The 15,318-nt window shown below is 41.9% G+C and overlaps 2 protein-coding genes across 2 annotated transcripts in view; both read left to right on the top strand.

Annotated features, from left to right (window-relative positions):
• The window catches only part of ZNF654 (zinc finger protein 654), a 31,390-nt gene extending 26,358 nt beyond the window's left edge, over positions 1-5,032 (top strand). Inside the window, exon 9 of the mRNA XM_005491413.4 lies at positions 22-5,032. Coding sequence (XP_005491470.3) covers positions 22-29 — 8 coding nt within the window. The 3' untranslated portion in view covers positions 30-5,032. The remainder of the gene's footprint in view (positions 1-21) is intronic.
• A 1,544-nt stretch (positions 5,033-6,576) lies between these two features.
• On the top strand, positions 6,577-12,091 carry C2H3orf38 (chromosome 2 C3orf38 homolog). Its single transcript, XM_005491412.3, has 3 exons — positions 6,577-6,991; positions 8,303-8,520; positions 10,248-12,091. The coding sequence occupies exons 1-3, from the start codon at positions 6,859-6,861 to the stop codon at positions 10,821-10,823; spliced, it is 927 nt and encodes a 308-aa protein (XP_005491469.2). The 5' UTR covers positions 6,577-6,858; the 3' UTR covers positions 10,824-12,091.
• Positions 12,092-15,318: the final 3,227 nt, after the last annotated feature.

The raw sequence follows: 15,318 nt of genomic DNA, 5'->3' as shown, positions 1-15,318 counted from the left end.
CTGATCTTTTGTCTTTTACAGGTGCCTGATTCAATGTTGTGGAGAAAAGGATCAGACGAGGAGTGGTGTAAGGAAACACTACATGAAGCAGCATCAGTTTGTTTCCCAGTTGGCCTTAATCATGAAGCAGTCTCAAATTCCTATAGAAAAACATGACCTTGATAAAGCACACTTTCTAGACAAAACTCACAAAGGAGTAATAGGAGTTCTGCAGGTCTTGAGTCCAGAAAAGTTGCTACAAAACCCCCAAAGTACCAGTTATCAAAAAAAGCCATGTTCATTCCAATGATTGAAGCTTAATGGCACAGCTTTTCTAGCATGAAGGTTGAAGGACGATGAGGTGAGCAGGCAGAGGAAGCAGAGGTGTTCATTGCCTTGTGGAAATCCAACCAGCCAGTTCTGAAAGCTGCTTTAGTTTGTGTGGTTAATGCCTATCTGTCCACAGAGCTGAGAAGGAATCATTCAATGAGGTATTACTTTCTTACCTTGTGGATAAATGCATAAAGAAACCATGCGTTCTTTTTTTTTTTACTTTTTTTATTCTGAGTATGTGAGTCCATTATCTGCTCAAAAGAATGGAGATTGTTTCATAAACTTCTACTCAGAATCCAAAGAGGAATGTGGAAGAAAATCTTGAGCTAGCTGGGATGCTGGAATAGCCAAAAACTTGAAGTACAGAACAAGCAGGAGAAAGTGAGTTGATTTGCTGTTTTGTAAGTCTTGCACACAGTGGAAATGAGATGCATGCAAGAGAAGCCCTTTGCAAAGCTGAGGTAAAAGTGGCTCCTGTAAAACATCTGCTGTAGGTGTAGGAAGGCCAACACAAGTGATAGGTTGTGTGGATATTAACAGCAGCTGATGGAAGCAAATCTGGAATGTTGGGAGGGCTAAGCTTGCAGAGTTAAACTAATATTCTGCAAGCACAGGGGTCCCTCAGCTGTTGGTAGGACAGACGAGAACTTGAGAAGGCAAACAGAGGCAGAGCACATCAGGTTGGGGTGAACAGAAAGGTCAGCAAGAACCTGTTTCACATCTTAAAGGTGCTGGGCCACAACTCAGTACTGTCACTAATTATTCATTGTGTAGAAAGGAGAAAATAGGAGTCCTCTCAATCCTCATGACATATTGCAATCCCATTTAGTAGCATTCCTTGAAAGGAGAGCCTTTCCCAGAGGCTGGTGAAGGAGTTACTTAAATGTTAAGCACTTTATTCACAATTCACTGTTCATAGAAACAATCACAATGTGAAGACAGGAAATAGGAGTTCTTCAATTCTATATGGAAAACAAATACAGAAGATTTTGAAACCAAAAAGATGCCATTGTAATTTTTGGTCTTCCTACCGTAAGGCAGAGGTGTGGCAAACATGCACATTGTCCAATTACTGTACAAATTTATCCTTTAATTTGTCTCACACTGTCTTGCCACATAATATTTTTTTTTATTTGGGATCCTGTTCTATGGAAGTTTTAGTAGGATTTCAGGCAGTGGAGGCACAGGGGTGAAAACTGATGTTCAGAGTCCTTCCAGAAATGCAGGACAGCACAGAGCAACTGTTTCTGCTCATCTGTCACTGAAGAGTTCATCACAGTGTGTGCAGGGCTTAAATCAACAGGTGGGTGAAAACTAATGAGTAAAAAATGAGGGGGTGCATAAAGCCCTCTGTTCATTGTAGCAGTGGCTCACTACTGCATACCCAAGGGTTTCTCTGTAAGGTTGGCTATGGAGTAGTTCTGGAACAAAGTCAGTAGTTCAGTAATGCCTCTGCTGATAATCCTCTGTGGAACTAAACAGATACTTGTATTAATTCTGCTTTCTTTCCCCTTCCTGCAAGGTAAAAAGAATGTGAATTCAAAATCATGCTCTTGCGTTCTAGAAGAGTTTTGCCTTAACTTTGAGTTGGATTAACGTAAAAGGTTCTAAAATTATGATCACAGATATGTGTGCATTACATGAATCCCAGTTATGGCCCACTTCCAGAGATTTGTATGATGTTTGAGGCACCAAAGAATTTTTTTTGCCATTGCAAAAAACCTGATTTAAATGCATCATTCATTATATATACACGTGTATATACACACTATATATATATTTACATGTATAAATACATTAAATTTTTTAAACCAAGTTAATGGGGTCCTTATCAGACAAATGCACTTTCACATTTTTTACTTAAGATACCAACTAAGTTTTAAGGACCTGGGTACTGTGTTGAATGTTCCCAGGCTCCCCCTTCTTTGCTTGACGTTGCTTAAATATATTTGGGAGAAAAAAGGGTTCATGTTAAAGTATTACAGTTCTGAAAATCTAAAAAGTGAGTCAACAAAAAAAACCAAAAAAGATGTTTATGTAAAATCTTTTTAATGTACCTTTTAATCTTTGGTGCTTTTTTGCCTTTTCCCTGGAGCTCCATATGTTTGAGGATGCTTTAAAAACATGATTGAGACTTGTATTATCTTTGGTTTAAGTGTGTAGATAAATGCATCTGTGTACATGCATAAACTGTGACCATAATTTTTTGTACCTGCATTAAAGTTATTTTTGTTCCAAGATGCTTTTCTGGGACACCACCATTTGTTCTCATGTATTCAGTGTGAACACTCTGGAGAATAGGAAATATGATTTCTTACATAGGTGAAGATGAGCATCATCTAACAATTATCAGGAATCTGTTAAATTGACTTAAAGTAGCAAGTGGGTGGGTAATGTTTTAAAATAACTATTTTCACTTCAAATGACATTGCATTTTCTTTAAGCTACTCTCTGGTACCTGTTGGTATTCTCAGATAGTTGCAGTATTAAGCAACTTTATTCAGAGGCAAAAAGATACTTCGATCATGTGTGGAATAATTCTCCATGCTTTTTAAGGATTTTTTATTTTGAGTATTACCCCATGCCGAGCTTGCAACTTCTAAGGCTGAAAACCGGTTACAGGTCTTGAAAGTTGTAGGTTTTTTGGCTGAGTTTTTCCCTCAGACATTTAACATTGTGATGTAATTGGAAATCCTTGAAGATGTATCACTTTGATTCAATAAATCCTGAAGTGCATGTGTAATGGAAGCCTCCAGCTACCCTAAAGCTGCCTGAAGTTGTCTATGAGCTTAGGAGCCTTGTTGGATCAAAGTTGGTGCAATTAATGACATTCCTTCTGTTGGATTTGGACTTTGTTTTTAAGAGTGTTTCCTCTAACCCCATCATGTTTCACTGTAAAGGTCATGGAATTTCTCATTTCAAAAAGCTGCCGCTTGGTGTAGGTACCTTTCACAAAAAGAAAAAAGGAATACTGAAAGTAGGTTGCAAGTGGTCATATCTGTGGGACAAGGTCACTGGTACTTTGGTTATTTAGCCATATTCATAAAAATTATATGAATTGTATAGTTTGGATAATTTATAACATTAAACTTTGTGATTTTAATATCACATGGAAGGTTCAGCTGTACTCATTTCTTTTATTGTTTAACACCAGTGCTATGGACAAAAGACCCAAAGGGGGGGTGGTAGTGTTACTATTTTCTTAATTTATTTGGTACTGTATAACACCTTTCTGATTAAATGCAGTGTATGCATTTGGGACTCTTAATTTGTAAAAGCTGTTACAGGTTCAGCAAGAAAGGAAATTTGTGCTTCCTTGTTGAATGTTAAATTATTTTACTTTGCATTTTATATAAGAGTACAAATTAAAACTGAGCCATCAAACTGCAATAAATCTACAGTAGTGTTTCGTTTTAAAGACCTTTTTTACTGTATATAGATTTGTTCAATAAAACATTGTCTTTGTTGTTGATAGAAACTGATCTTGTCTTTTGGAGAATCACTCTGGAAATGGTGCTGTCATGTTTAGAGCTGCTGTGTTATGTTTAGTATGTGATGGTTGAGTGGCACCTGTGTGAAGGTGCCAGGTCCTGATGTTCCAGGTGTGTGCATATTTGGGTTTGAACAGACCAAGCTTCAAAATGGGGGCAGCAGTTAATTCCTAGGGCTCAAAATCCAAATTTGGGGCCACAGACAAATCAGGGTACCACTGTTTTAACATAGTTCTGCTTTTGGTTGGTTGTCAAGTTCAGACAGCAAGACAGTGTAACTGCTCTTTTGTTTTGCTTCAGAGAGTTCAATACTGCCACCTGAAATTACTGGATATTTTACATTTATTATTCACAGCCCTGCAAATTCCTAGGTTTTTTTGACTGCAGCTTTTTGACTGTCTTCTGGGAAATTTTGGATGGTGACTTTTTTGTGTGTTTGTAACTTCAAACTTACCTTTGTTTTCTACTGTGGATAATTTTGACAAGGTCCTTGCCTGAGGAAAGTTAGTGTGAGTGTAAGGGTAAGGGATCTCAGGTGCATTTTGCCAGCAAAAATATTTATCGAAATAGCCATGTGTACATAAACTATTTAATCAATATGTTAACACCAAATAGGAACTTCTTTGTGCCTCCTCAGATGGACAGGAGGGAGAAAATACAATGACAGTCCTTGTAGTAACTCCTTGAATTATGACAGCAGTTTGTTACAAGAGTACTGTTTGCCTTTTGGTTTATATAGGCTAATAATTTTCCTGTTTCTTCCCCTTTGGGAATGCCAGTTCCTGCTCAATGTTCAAGTCAATTAAAAGTTTGAATAAAAATTCTAAAGGGAATTTTGAGTTATGAGAAGGAGAGAAAAAAATGAAACCTACTTCTGAGATTATCACTTTCCCACCCCATTGCCTCCAAAGGGGGAAGATTTAAAAAGTAAGATAAAATGTAAATGTATTACAAATAATCCTGCTGACAGGGCTGGTCGTGGTTTAGAACAGGAAAGGAACTGTGGGGAGACATGAGTCCTGAATATTGAAAAGTGTCTCTAATCTCTGATCCCAGTGCACTTTTCCTCTCTAAGGGTTAATGGGTATGTGACTATGCTGAGGAAACCTCTCCCTGCCTTCCCCTCCCATCCCCTGATTTCTTACTGAAAGCAGAGCCAAGATCTCAATATAATTTTTAAAATGGTATCTTGATGGTTGGTTTTTTTTTTTTTTTGTTTCCCTGAATTCCAGAAGATTTTGATAGGCATTACTCCTTGAAGGTTGCAAATCTAAATAAAGGTTTACTGAAACATAAGCAAAATGAAGCGAAGGTAATTTATGTTTCTCAGATGAGTTGTCTAATTTGTAGTTTGCAGAATTGATACTGATCAAGAATATTAAATCATTGTGCACAAGGGGAAGTTTGGTGCAGCAGACAATAAGCATTATTCTGTTAAAGCTTTCCAGGTGTTTCCAGATTGAGTTTTTATTGATGTTGAATTTAAAATTCATGGGCAAATTTTGTTCGGCTGTTTCTGGCTGACATGGAATTCATTGCTGCAGCTCAAGAGAACAGCTCTTACTCAGCTGAATATGTGTTGCTTTTCCTTCTGATCAGCCTGGGACATCTGCATGGGCTTTTTTTAGATCTCAGAGGAAACAGGGATATAAGGAATGTCCTCTGTTCCCAGCAGTGTTCTGTTGTAGGTTTACCAGATTTTTGGGGCAGGTGTTCCTTACTACAGCTCTGAACAGAGCCCACCAAAATGATGAGTTCAGTTGTTTGTGTAAAAGCATCATCAGTAATTCAAACGTGGTTATTTTGAGTGTCTTTACAGGATCTGTGTGTTCCTAGGTTTGAAATCACAGACAGCTTTAGCACAAAAAGGTTGTCTCCTTACACATTCCTGTTAAAGCACGGGGTGGAGCAGAGTGTTGGCTTTTGCTGCCACAGAGAGGTCAAGCACTCTTTGCACCTTTATTTTTCTCAGCATGTAGCTTATGATGTTTAGTTCAGTGGAAGCTTCTACTGTCTTCTACTCCCTTTTTTGTCTATCTTTCCTCTTTTATGAAGTGTCTATCACTGGTTGTCTGCCCCTGACAGAGAAAACAGTGCCAAGTGGAAGAGTAACACAAGGTTGAGAGCTTGCATTTATTTAGTAACAAAAAGCATCTTTAGCTTATAGGACTGTTTTTCCTTAAACAGGTGCTGTGCCATGCTGTCCTGGGGCCATGCATCACTTGGGCACATGCAGTTCTTGCCTCAGGCACAAGTGGATTGGACTTTGGCTTAGTCCAGGTGAGGTGACCTGTGGTAGGAATCATAGGATGACATCAGAGAACATCCTGATCTGGATGAGACCCCCAAGGATCACGGAGTCCAACTCCTGGCCCTGCACGGGATGCCGAGAGCCACACCCTGTGCTACGAGCACCATCGTGCTGTTGTTTGAGCTCTGCCAGGCTGGTGCTGGGGAGAAGAACCTTTTTCTGATACCCAGCCTCAGCCTTCCCTGACACTTCAGGTCACTGTCCCCGCAGAGAGGTCAGTGTCTGTCCCTCCTCTTCCCTTCAGGAGGATGTTGTGACTGCAGCGAGTCTTCCTCTTGTCCAGCTGAAGAGACCAAGCCCTCCTCATACAGCTTCTCCTCAAGGCCCTTCCCCATGGACACTCTAATGGCTTTATAACCGTGGTGCCCAGAGGTGCCCCAGGACTGGAGGTAAGGCTGTCCCAGCCCAGAGCAGGACAATCCCCTGGCTGTCCGAGCTGTCCCCAGCACAGGGATGTTGCCCGTGGCTCCAGGGCCGCCTCCCATCCCCTGGCCATGGACCAGCACCCAGACATCCCTTTCCATGCTGCTGGTCTAGCATCTCCCCAGAGCTCAGCACGACTTCAGGGCGGGCTGGAAGGGAAGAACAGACTCAGATCTTAACTCTCCATACGTTTAACACGCACAATCTACGCATTTCAGCCCGCCTCCAGCCGCTGTGCGCCCCCCGGGCCGTTTCTCCGAGCGGAACCTCGGTGCCGGCTGCTCTTTCCGGCGGGCGCTCGGCGCTGCACGAGGCGCGGCCATGGCGGGCCCGGGGCTGAGCGAGCGGGAGCGGGCGGGGTGCCGGGACCTGCTGGAGCTCCTGCACACCGAGGAGCTGCTGGCGCTCACCGACACCGTCACCAACCGCCTGGTGCACCCGGAGAGCCGCCAAGGTGCGCGGGCAGCGCCGGCACCGCCGGCCCGGGGCGTTCCGAGCGGGGCCGGGCCCTGCGTTCGCATCCCCGGGCCCGGCGGCTGCGGCTGGTCCGGGGCTCGCAGAGCTCGGGGTCGCTGCCGGGAGCAGTCTCCTGCACGGCCCGGGGGGTGGCTGCTCTGAGCTTGGGGCTGTTCAGGCCGAGGAGGTTGCGGTGGCGACGGGATCGTAGCCAACCTTCCGCTCGGCGAGCATCTCTGTCCTGTCAGACCCCTGCAGTGAGCTGCGGGCACGGCTGGGCCCTTAGTGCTGAAAAGTATTGAAAGCTCCAGAGTCTCTCGCTGGTGGCGTCAGTCGCATTTGCGTTCAGGTTTTGAAAGGGTGAAATACAAGTCTCCGTTGAACTTACTTTTTTGCAGGACAGTTCCAGCTGTGACCATCCTCCATTGCTTTGTTGAGATTTGTTTCCTAAGAATGAATTTTTTATGTGAGTTACCTGAGGCCACTGGGTTTGTTGGGTTTGTTGCCCAGTGGCCTCAGGTGTATATATATATATACACACACACCTGATGTATATGTATGTATATGTAATATATACGTGCTTGTACTCAGCCTTGAGTACATTTCATGTGATGTAACTAAAACTTGTAAGATTTGCCCAATACGTTTCTTTGAAAGGTCTTTTGCCTGTAGGTTTTGGGATGGTTTTTCCTCTTACCTTTTTTTCCCTACTTTTTGCAGTGGTTGTAAGTTAAATGAAAAGATTTTTGTGTTTTGCTTTAGCTATTTTTTTCTGGCTAGATTGAGGGTTTTTATAGGTCCCCTGTTAAGTGCTAGCCTCAGTTCAGGTGGGAACTGTCTGCTACAACTGCTTTAAAGAGAATTTAAGTTTTGTTATGTTTTCTCCTTCTGCCACAGAGCCTTGTAGCTGAGTTTTGTTTATTGTTGCCATTCAGTGCACTGTTGTGCTAGGATGCATATTCTTATGAACATGGGAGTTGTAATCTCATTAGTGTGGAAATAAAACAGATTTAGTTTCATTTCCAGCAGGCTTCAGGAAGGAAGAAGGAGGTGGAGCTTCATTTTCTCAAACTACTGTGCATTGCTGAAATAGTTACTGGAATTCCTGTCCAAGAAGCATGTTTGCAAGCTTTTGGGTGTATTCTGTGTCTGCTATGATGAGGCCAGATTTCAGTTTACAAACTTTTGTCTTCACGTCGTGCCACCTTGTCTTGTGCTGTGTTTGGAGCTCAGGAGTTTAAGAAATAGCTTAAGTTTGGGGTTTTATTGTGAAAGAAGATAACTCTAACTTCAGTTCCTTTCTTTGCAGAGGCCATTCATGCCATTCTGGTGTACAGCCAAAATGTGGAGGAACTTCTGAGGCGCAGGAAAGTCTACAGAGAAATCATCTTCAAGTATTTGGCAGCGCAGGGAGTTGCGGTGCCTCCCTCCTCGGAGAAACACGTCCTGATCGAGCGAGTGAGGCAGCTCTGGAGCGGGCAGCTCACGGCTCGAGCCCCGGAGCCAGGGTACAGGAAACCTGCGCAGGTGAGAGCTGCTGCTGCTGCTGGAAACTCCCGGCTGCTCAGCGCTGCCTCCGCAGGGTGAGCAGTGCAAATGTGGCTCTGTACCTGTAGGAAGGTCCCAAACCTTTTCAACTCTTGGTTGGTTTGGTGTTAGTTGGGTTTGGTTGGTTTTTAAATTACAACGTATGAAGGTGTCTGTCCTGTTTTTCCCAGTGTTTGAGCTCTAATGTGCGGGGTGTTCTCTATGCTTTCAGTTTTTAGGTAGTCTTATAGGTTAAAATAGAAGTTATTCACAAGTAGTTTTGGGGGTTCAAGGGCAACTGGAAACAGTAGCACAGAAATCCTGCAAGGGCCCTTGGGGTTTTACTGAGTTTATATATTGATTAAATGTGCAGTTTCCAGCAGTGACAGGTCAGTGCTATTTGTTTTCCTGTTTTTCCAAACAACTGAACTCATCATTATGGTGGGCTCTGTTCAGAGCTGTAGCAAGGAATGCCTGCCCCCAGGATCTGGTAAACCTACAACAGAACACTGATGAGAACAAAGAACACATTCCTTACCCCTGTATTTTAGATGATTATTTCCTCTTTGAGATCTAAAAAATGTCCATGCAGATGTCCCTTGATCAGAAGGAAAAGCAACAAACATTCAGCTGAGTAAGAGCTGTTCTCTTGAGCTGCAGCAATGAATTCCATGTCAGCCAGAAACAGCTGAACAAAATTTGCCCATGAATTTGTAACACTTAATACAGTGTAAGGAAATGTATTTTGGCATTACTAGCTTATTCAGAAGTAAAAATTTTTGCCAGTTAACAAATCCTCATGGTGTAATGAACTTGAAGTTTATTTGTGGTTCTAGTTGGCCCCCTTGCTGTAGCTGAGAGCCCTCATGGGCAGCAGCCCCACCTTCTGGGCTGTGAGAGCTCTGTCCCTGTTAAGAACCTCTTGCACTGAGCTTTCCCTCAGGGATTAACTGATAGCTAACTGATAGTTAGCATTTAGCTGAGAATTGTTTTCAAAACAATTTTCTGTGTGCATAATTAGAGAAAAAAGAAAGGTTTCTCTTAACAAAATTCTGTGGTTAATGGTACATAAATGAGATACTTAAAGCACAGTCATAAATTTAAAAGAAAGTCAGTTGAGTTATTTATCACATCTTTCTTTGCATTTGTTTTATATTAATTCTCGTCTCTTCACCACTTTGAAGAAATGGGAAGCCTTAACCCATGTAACAGAATTGGAAATTAATTTCAACTTGTAGTGAAGCAAATACTGCATTTCTATAGAGAATTCTCCAGACTTAATTGCTTAGTGCTTATAACACAATTTAGTACTTACCAGACTTTGGTGTTAGCAAACTTGATATTTGATTTATTTCTAAAAAAGGTCTTGCTGTCAAGTCATAAATACTGAGAAGACCTACAAAGTAACTGTACATTTAGTTCCAAAAAATGTCACTTTACATCCTTTCCTTGCTCTTTTTCAGTAGAACCAGGATTTTTCTCTTTGTTTTGTAAAGAGCCCAAGACAGTGAAGCACTTTCTAGGTGTAATTCAAAGAACCTGTCCTGGTTCTGTACATTAGATAATCATGTTGGTAAAAAGAAGTGAGATTTTACTTTGGTGTTTCTCTTCAGGCACTCTGGCTCAGAACACTTAAAAGGTTTAATATAAGTATGTGCATGATTTGATGTTTTTCTAAGTGATAATCTTGCCGAACAGTTCTAAGAAAAAAATTTGCTTGACTGCAGAGTCATGGAAGTGGACAGAAGTCACCACAAGATGACATTGTTGGTCTAGGAGGAGAATTCTGCCAGTGGTACTTTGAACTCCTGAACTCTCAGCACCCTTTGGGAGTAAAATCTGAAGCAACTTGGGGACCACAGCATTTTTGGGAGGATGCCAAACTGAAGTTCTGTTACAACACTTTGGAAAAAAACGTGGAACAGTATGTGGGTGCAGACATGGTGAGCCTGCGCCTGCTGTCCCTGGTTAAAGAAGAATGTCTCCTCTTCAACCCAAATTTGCATTCCAGTGGCCTGAAATGTGCCATGTCCCCTCATGGATTGGTGCTGGTGGCAGTGGCTGGCACAGTTCACAGAGACAACACTTGTTTGGGTATCTTTGAGCAAATCTTTGGGCTCATCAGATGCCCCATGAGGAATAACACCTGGAAGATAAAACTGGTGAACCTTAAAATAGTAGGGCAGAACGCTCTGGAGCCTGGGATGCAAATGGAACCACCTTCCATCAAATATGAGTCAAACCAACTGAGAGAGTTCTATGATGGGAATGAACTGACTGTGTTTGAACCTCAGAAATTCTGAGCATTTTGTCACAGCTGGCTGAGGGGCGGGGTTGTTGCTGCCATGCAGTTTCTCTGCTCTGAGTAAGATTTGCTGAGTGGCAGGCTGAGATACGGGGTATTAACACAGGTGATGCTTGTAGGCACTTTCCAAGAGCTAACAAATATTTCATGGGTATTCCTTCAGGTTTTGCACTGTCATTAGAGTGGAGTTTGGTTATTCGTGGTTGCATTTAAATATGGATGGGCAGCCATGTGTAATGAGGGGTTCACAAACTGCACATTCTCTTCAGGACACCATTTGAAACTCTTGCCTGAGCTGTAGCACAAGTCATTGCATCTGGCTGTGGAAATCTGGGAGGGCTAAGTGTTTAAATGGACATCTGAATCCCAGGAAAACCAATAGAAAACCCAAAACAAAACACTGTGAATGGAGGCAGCTGCTGTGGATGTTCTAAATGTGTTTTAATGGGACAGTGCAGGGAACTTGGCGTTGTTGGAGTCTTTTTAGCTTCTTTGCACTGATTGCTTCCTGTCCTTTCACCTTATGGTTCCAGTTTTGTCTTGAACACACAGAATCTTTTCTGTCTGTGTCCCCAAGCAGACAGGCTTGAGATGGATGCCCATTTCTTGCACTGACTGTCTTGGATCAAGAACTTGATTTCAAAACTTGCAGCAACACTGTATGAACCAAATGCTCTGATAGTTATTTTGTATGTAATTACAAGAGAGTTTTTAATGTAGTAGTTTTGATTTTTGTATGTCTTCTCAAAATAAGTATTTTGTTTACTCTGAGCTGTTTTATTACAGGTATTGAAAGTCCATTTGTTACCACTGGGTGGTTACAGTGATAGGTCACACTAAGAAAAGTTATCCAATTACTACTTAATAATAGGAAATTATTAAATTATTGCCAGTGTAAACCTTGATTTTTTTTTTTTGCTGTGTTTATTTATAGGGGATTAGAGGTGAGGTGAGGTGAAAACTTCTTTTTCTGCATCTTGTTTGATTGTTTGGGAATTTTTTTTTTAATGTTCTGGCTTTGCTGTTTAAAGTTCTGAAAACATAAACATTCCCCATAACTTAGCAGAACCAGAAGAACTGTTCCCAGGTGTGTGTTGAAGTATGGCTGGGTGAGAGGAAACAAGAAGGTTCAGGTATGCACAGAACTGATCTTTGTGAACAGCCTGACTCTTGCTTTCTCCTTAAATTAATTTCTTTTCTAAGCAAAAGTTCAGATACTGTGTTGGGATGTTCTTTCTCAATAAACAACTGAGTTGTGGCTTCTAATTTTTCTGTTGTTTAGAATAAATATCCTTACTTAGAGTTCCAAATTCAATTTTCAAGTCTTTGACACAGAATGTTTTAAGAGTAGAAGAACATTGACTGTGTGGCAAAGGTTTTGGCTTAACTTTGACTTTAAGGGAAAAGTCAGGACTTGTTTAAATGGAGCTGGACAAGTTTCAAAAAGCTGAAATTTTTACAGGAGTGAATTCATCCCTCTTTTTAGAAGCTGCTGTTCAGAGCTGAAGGAATTAATTGTTGATTTACCATTGGAAGCACTGGACATTTTAGTTGTATTTAGGAGGTTGAAAAAATGAAGTAAAATTTCTTCAAAGTGTTATCATCCATTTTCTTCTGTTTTTTACCACAACAAATATTTTCAATAACAGTTTCTTATGTCTATCACTACCACTGAAGCTGCTATGCTAAATTTGTGCTTTCTAGATCTATCTCTGGTAAATAATTTGATAAAAAGCAAAATTCTGATTTGTGGCAAAGCACATGGTACTTTGTGAACGTTAAGCAATGGAAATCGTGTCCCTCTGTGCTTCCTTTGGATGCTGCCTATAAAAAGGTTTTAAGTGTATTCAGGAGTTTGTAAAAGTTGTCCAATAGTCTTAATCTGTTTGGACTTTTGATGTTTTTTTATTCTGCTGGGTTTTTTTCCCTGTTATAATTGTCTTTATGATGACAGGAAACCTTTTAGGTTCCACTGTCATAAGATGCTTCTTGCTTGCTGTTTTCTTGCAATGCATTATCTGTCTCAGTAGCTTGTTCCTTTTCCCCTAAAAGCTGGATAAGGGTGAACTCTGCAGGGTGATAAAATTCTGTAAAAGGAGAAAAAACAGGCCTCCAGTAAAGATACCAAAACCCACAGCATTTTGCTTTTAGCTCTTGTCGTGTACTTCAGCTTTCAAAGCACTTTGAAGATGTACTGCAGCTTGAAAGTTTATTTCGTTTTTAAGGGCACAAAGTAGAAATCCCAAGCTAAATGTGGGTGTAAGTGCAGGAGTGATGAGTGCTGTGACCATCCCTGCTGCCTGCAGGAAATCAGAGGCTTGCTGGAGTCTCAGCAGGGGACAGGAGTGGCCTCTGGGTGACATCTGGTGGCAGATCCATCACTTGCCCGGAGCTGCAGTCCCGAGGAGACTGTGCAGAACAGGCTGCTTTATCCCACTCCTTGCTGGCAACAAAATGGCCTGAAATTGCCAGGTTCCCCCTTGCCTTGATCTAAAGGAAAGCTTGACGGGAATCCCTCAGCAGAATGGAAACTAAGAAACCTCTTATACTTCTGGGATAAACTTAAAGAAATGACAAAAATACCTTTATTGGCTTGTTCCCAGTAGTAGTTGCCCTTACAGAAAATCTTTAGAGACGTGGGTAAGAACAAAGCAGAGATTTTTGTGGAAGTGGTGTTTGTGCAGAGAGGCATCTGCTGGAAGGAGCAGGGGATGTGTAATTCCTGCACAGCCACCTCTTCTCTGCCCTCTGAGAGCATAAATTGCAAGGGAAATAACAGGTTGTACAAAAATCACTTGTTTTATAACCAGTAAAAGCCTGAGCTGCTCATCTCAATGAAGTTTGGGTGCCTTGCCAGCATTTTCCCACTTAAGACTATTGAAAGGAAATTGTGATTTTTAATAACTTGACTGTTTATTAATGAAACAGGCTCATCTTTGTTATCTGAGCTTTCTTTCTGCTCAGCTGCCGAAGTCTCTTGTCCCAGATGATGAACAGGAGCAGCTTTCAGGTAAGGAATGAAGAATAATCTGGGGATCTTCCACCAGGACAGATGGCAGCACCTCCTTTGCTGTAAGAACTGTGGGATTGAGTAAAACTAGCAGGTGCCACATCCACACCTTGTCGGACACTTTCAGGGCTGGCGATTCCATCACTTCCCTGAGCAGTCTGTTCCAAAGCCTGACCACCCTTGCAGTGAGGAAATTCTTCATAATATCTAGTCTAAGCCTCCCCTGGGACAACTTGAGACTATTATTTCCTCTCTTTCTGTCTTGTTCCCTGGGAAAAGAGAACCTCACTACACCTTCCTTTAAGGGAGCTGTAGAGTGATAATGTCCCCTGAGCCTTCTGGCTAAACAACCCCAGCTCCCTCAGCTGCTCCATATCAAATTTGTGCTCCAGACCCTTCCTCAGCTCTGTTCTCTTCTCTGGACACACCTCAGGCCCTCAGTATCTTCCTTCTTCAGGAGCCTCTGGAAAATCACTGCATCCTCTGAAGCAGCCTGCATAACTCCAAGTGTGCTGTTTGAATACCATGTTGTAATTCCAAAACACCAAACCAAATGTTTTGATTCTTCCTCTTGGCAAATTGCAGAACCTCCCAAGCACAAGGAAAAACATGTTCTTGGGTTCTGTCTTGACAAGCTCTCACAGCCCTTACTGAAAAGGCTCTTTTGGATACCCCTGGTTGTCACTGGGTTGTGTGGGTCAGTGTTGCACTCTGCTGTCCTGGTGTGAGCCCTCTACAGCGCCCTGAGTGCTTCTGCTGCAGGAAACATTTCAGTGCCAGTCAGGAGGCTGCTTTTGAGGAAAATGCTGTGTTTGCTGCCACACCCACCATCCCTGTCATCTGATTGACATTTCAGAGCATTCACCCTGGAGTTCCCTTGGGACAGAAAGGACCAGGGAGCTCCTGCAGCTCTGTGGTCAGGGTACCCTGCTCTCTGTGAGGCACTCGGGCTGCAGGACCACCCTGGAGCTGGCTGGCAGCAAAGCCCCAACACATGTAGAGATGCTGTGCTGGCAGCATCTCAGCAACAGCTGTTTCATGCTCCTGTTGCACAGCACTGTTTGCTAATGTAAACACAGCTTAAGGGTGATGAAAATGGTAATATGGCCTCCTTAGGATGAAATTAAATTAGTTTTCATCCTAATGCTTTCTTAAAATGTGTGTATATATATGTACATACATATTTTTAACAAGTCTTTCACTCACTTTCTAGCATTTCCCTTGCAGGATTTATATTTCAAATGGACTAGTTGTCAGCTCCTCTTTAACAGCAATAAGCATAAGACATCATGTCAGTACTTGTTCATCTATTCCTTTTTCTCAGTTCATTAGTGTTATTTATTGCCTGGCTGGATTTTGAGTATTAATGAATTCTCCTCAAAGTTTGCATTTTTTATTGAAGTAAATCGATCCATTTAATATCTCTTCAGTAATTATGTGTTTGGATATATTTGCACAGTGCCCCAGCTCTAACAAGATTAGT

Source organism: Zonotrichia albicollis, chromosome 2 (assembly GCF_047830755.1).
Source record: "Zonotrichia albicollis isolate bZonAlb1 chromosome 2, bZonAlb1.hap1, whole genome shotgun sequence".
Taxonomy (NCBI): Eukaryota; Metazoa; Chordata; class Aves; order Passeriformes; family Passerellidae; genus Zonotrichia; species Zonotrichia albicollis.
This window is presented reverse-complemented; position numbering and strand designations above follow the sequence as displayed.